Source organism: Diadema setosum, chromosome 9, assembly GCF_964275005.1.
Source record: "Diadema setosum chromosome 9, eeDiaSeto1, whole genome shotgun sequence".
NCBI lineage: Eukaryota > Metazoa > Echinodermata > Echinoidea > Diadematoida > Diadematidae > Diadema > Diadema setosum.
In genome coordinates this window covers 17,374,858-17,378,555 of record NC_092693.1, presented here as the reverse complement: position 1 = coordinate 17,378,555, position 3,698 = coordinate 17,374,858, and the positions used below count along the sequence as shown (strand labels likewise).

At 50.7% G+C, this 3,698-nt stretch overlaps 1 protein-coding gene across 1 annotated transcript; it reads left to right on the top strand.

Moving 5' to 3' along the window:
- The first annotated feature begins 731 nt into the window (after positions 1–731).
- LOC140232900 (uncharacterized) lies at positions 732–2,879 on the top strand. The gene has a single exon (XM_072313012.1). It carries the CDS (start codon positions 732–734, stop codon positions 2,877–2,879), a length of 2,148 nt encoding a protein of 715 aa, XP_072169113.1.
- The last annotated feature ends 819 nt before the right edge of the window (positions 2,880–3,698 follow it).

The following is a 3,698-nucleotide window of genomic DNA, read 5'->3' as shown; positions in this document are numbered from 1 at the left end:
GAGGTGGGGGGAATGTAGAGGGGGATTTTGGAAAATCAGGGTCGAGGAGACAGCGGTTGATGGCCCAATTGAGGGCGGAGAAGAAGAGCTTGCGGCGTAGGTGGAGGCAGGCAGACGGAGAAAGGGCTAGTCTGAAGGGTCTGTATGAGGACCTGAAGAAGAGGTATGCGGATGTTAGGAGGGCCGAATATCAGTGTAGGAAGCGGAGGAGGAGGAGGAGGGAGAGGAGGGAGTTCTATAAGAATCCGCACAGGTTCACAAAGAGGTTGTTTGAGGAAGGGGTTTCAGGAAGTTTGGAGGTGTCGAAGGAAGAGCTCGAGAGGCATCTGAAGGCCACATACTGTGATGGGAGGAGAGGGGAGCCTTTTACTGGGGTGGCAGGGCTATTGAGGCCACAGGAGCCAGAGGTCAGTTTTGACTTGAGTGAGTTGAAGTTGTGGGAGGTTGAAGCCGTGGTTAAAAAGGCCCGAGCTGGCAGTGCAGCTGGGCAGAATGGCTTGTCCTACAAGCTGTTCAAGTACTGTCCTCGTGTCCGAAGGGTGCTGTGGCGGATCCTAAGGGTGCTATGGCGGGAGCGGATTGTTCCAGTCAGCTGGTGTGTGGCAGAAGGGGTATATATCCCAAAGGAGAGGGATGCCAAAGGCATTGGCCAGTTTTGACCGATTTCGCTTCTCAACGTGGATGGTAAGATCTTCTTTAGTGTCTTAGCGAGGCGGTTGTCAGCATTTGTCATGAAGAACAAGTTTGTGGACACCTCTATACAGAAGGCAGGGATACCAGGTTTCCCTGGGTGCACGGAGCATGTCCAGATGATTTGGGAGTCAATCCAGAGGTGCAAACGTGAGAAGGAGGATGTGGATGTCATCTGGTTTGATCTTGCAAATGCATATGGATCAGTTCCTCACAGGTATCTCAGCTTTGCTCTTGAGTTTTTCTGGGTCCCTAGGGTGATCCGGGAGATGGTGCAGAGCTACTACAGCCAGTTCAGGATGAGATTCACGACCCAGACTTACACAACAGAATGGCAAGCGCTAGAAATTGGCATCCCCATGGGGTGTCCAGTCTCGCCGCTGCTGTTTTTCCTTGGGATGGAAGTGTTAACCCGGTGTGTGGCCCCGAGAATTGAGGGGTTGATGCTGGCTGCAGATGTGGTTGTGCCATCGATTAGGGCTTTCATGGATGATCTCACAATCGTGTCTGGCAACGAGACCCAGGTCAAAGATGGCCTCCATAGGTTAGAGGAGTTGGTGGCCTGGACACGGATGAAGTTCAAGGCCAAGAAGAGCCGCTCAGTGTCAGTGCGGAAGGGGAAGGTGGTCGCAAGGAGTTTTCAGATTGGGGGAGAAGATATCCCTCAGGTCACTGAGCAGGGGGTAAAGAGCCTTGGGCGGTGGTATGAGGGCAAGTTGAATGACAGGCACCGAGGAGTTCAGATCTATGAGAAAGTGGTGGAGTGGTTGAAGAGGGTGGACAGGACACTCATCCCTGGGAATGCGAAGGTGTGGTGCTGCCAGTTTGGCTTGCTACCACGGATCATGTGGCAACTGCAGGTGTACGAGGTGGCAGTGTCCAGGGTTGAGAGGATGCAGCAGAAGATGAACTCGTACTACCGGAAGTGGTTAGGCGTTCCAAGAATGCTTACAGATCTGGCATTCTTTTGCAGATCAGGCAGGTTGCAATTGCCTATGACGTCAGTGGTGGAGGAGTTTAAAGCTGGCAAGGTTAGGCTAGTGATGATGATGAGGGAGTCAAAGGACCAGGTAATAGCAGGAGTTAGGCCACCGATCCGCACAGGGAGGAAGTGGAGGGCGGAGGAGGCTGCGGACGAGGCAGTGGCAATGGCAAAGTGGAAGGAGATGCAGGGTGCGGTTCAGGTGGGTCGGAAAGGGGTCGGGTTCCATCAGGGTGTTAGATGGTACAGCAAGCAAGGCAGGAAGGGTAGGAGGGAGTTGGTGGTGGAGGCGGTTAAGGAGAAGGAGGAGGAGTACCGCTTTGCCAAGGCTGTACAGCAGGGAGTGCAGGGAGCATGGACCCGATGGGAAGGGGTGGAGCAGAGGAAGGTGTCATGGAATGACCTTTGGTCAATGTCCTCTGGAGCTGTGCGCTTCATGATCAGTTCCACCTTTGATGTTTTGCCGTCTCCAGTAAATCTTCAGAGATGGGGCATTGTGGAGGATGGTGGATGCAGGGTCTGCAACAGGGCGAAGGGCTCACTAGAGCACATTTTGTCAGCATGTGGAGGTCTATTACAGGCCTATACATGGAGGCATAACCAAGTGTTGAAGGAGATGGCGGAGGTGGCGAGGGTGGCAGTGGAGGCAAGGAAGAAGAATGGGCCTCCTAGGGTGAGGGGAATCCGGTTTGTGAAGGAGGGTGTGATATGCAGTGTGAGAAAGAAGGGTCAGAGGGATGATGGTGGGGGAATCTTAGCAGCGGGGGATGATTGGGAGGTGCGGGTGGATGAGGGAAACCGTACAGTGCCAGAGGAGGTGGTAGTAACTGCCCTTCGGCCGGACATGGTGCTGGTAGCTAGGTCTGTGCACAGGTTAGCAATGGTGGAGCTGACTGTGCCATGGGAGACAAGGATGGATGAGGCAAGGGAAAGAAAGTTGGATAGGTATGCTGAGTTGAGGGAGGAGTGTGAGAAAAGGGGGTGGAGAGCGGAGGTGCATACTGTAGAGGTGGGGTGCAGGGGATATGCTGGTCGATCGGTAAGGAGGTGGGTCAGAGGGATGGGAATAGGTGGTAGGGACGGGGAAAGGTGGATCAGGAGAATTTGTGGGGCAGCAGAGACAGGATCTGCATGGATAGTAGGGAAGGCTTGGGGGGTGGTGGGAATAGGGGGTGTAGAGAGAGTGTTTGAGAGTGAGGAGAGGTGATTGATGCCAATCCCTTTTTTTTTTCTTTTCTTTTCTTTTCTTTTCTTTGAAATGCCATGGGGGTGCCGTCAAGGGGATCCCAACGCAGCACCGGCCAGCCAGGGGGAGGTGTACAGCACTTAAATGGCCGAAACACTGGTGATCCCTGGTGTGCTGCTGACGACCCGTGGCATTTGCGGAATTAACATCTTTCCGTTTATTATCTCTATTGATAATGCCAAATATCACTTTCAATATCATGTGGTTGTGCTGGCAAGCACCGTTTATAAGGATAACTTGAATAATCATGACATCTTAGATGCTTATCTCAGTGAATTTAAACAGCAACATACCCTGTTGGTACAAATGACTTATTTCAGCTCATGCACAAAGTGGAACCCCGAACTGGCTTATTGCTTTGTTTTGTTACTTTAAGATTTGGTGTTGCACGCAAACACAGGGCGACACATAATGCTTGTAATGTGTCTGTCATCGAGAAAGAGTTAATGCAATATCATTTTGGTCGGGTTGTGGTCTGTTGTAAATATAGGTTTTCCCGTCCATTTTTGTACTTTGACAAATCAGTTTTTTTTTACTATTATTCAAATTCGTCTCGAGAAGCACAGAGAATGCAAATTCTAACTTCAATTTAGTCAATTGTCATTGTAATTTTTTTTTCGTCAACCATTTTTCGAATTCAAAATCGTCATTTGTCACTGAATTCGTCCCCGTCGACTAGAGCATGTAAGGATCAATTTGTCTTTGTTCGCACAATCTTATGATTTTTCGAACAAATTAGTCAGTTGGTATTGCGGTCTTTTATTGTGAGGGTGAACTTAT

What these genes read in the sequence shown, in the direction of transcription:
- LOC140232900 (XM_072313012.1), top strand. Translation starts at nt 732, where the DNA reads ATGAAGAACAAGTTTGTGGACACCTCTATACAGAAGGCAGGGATACCA.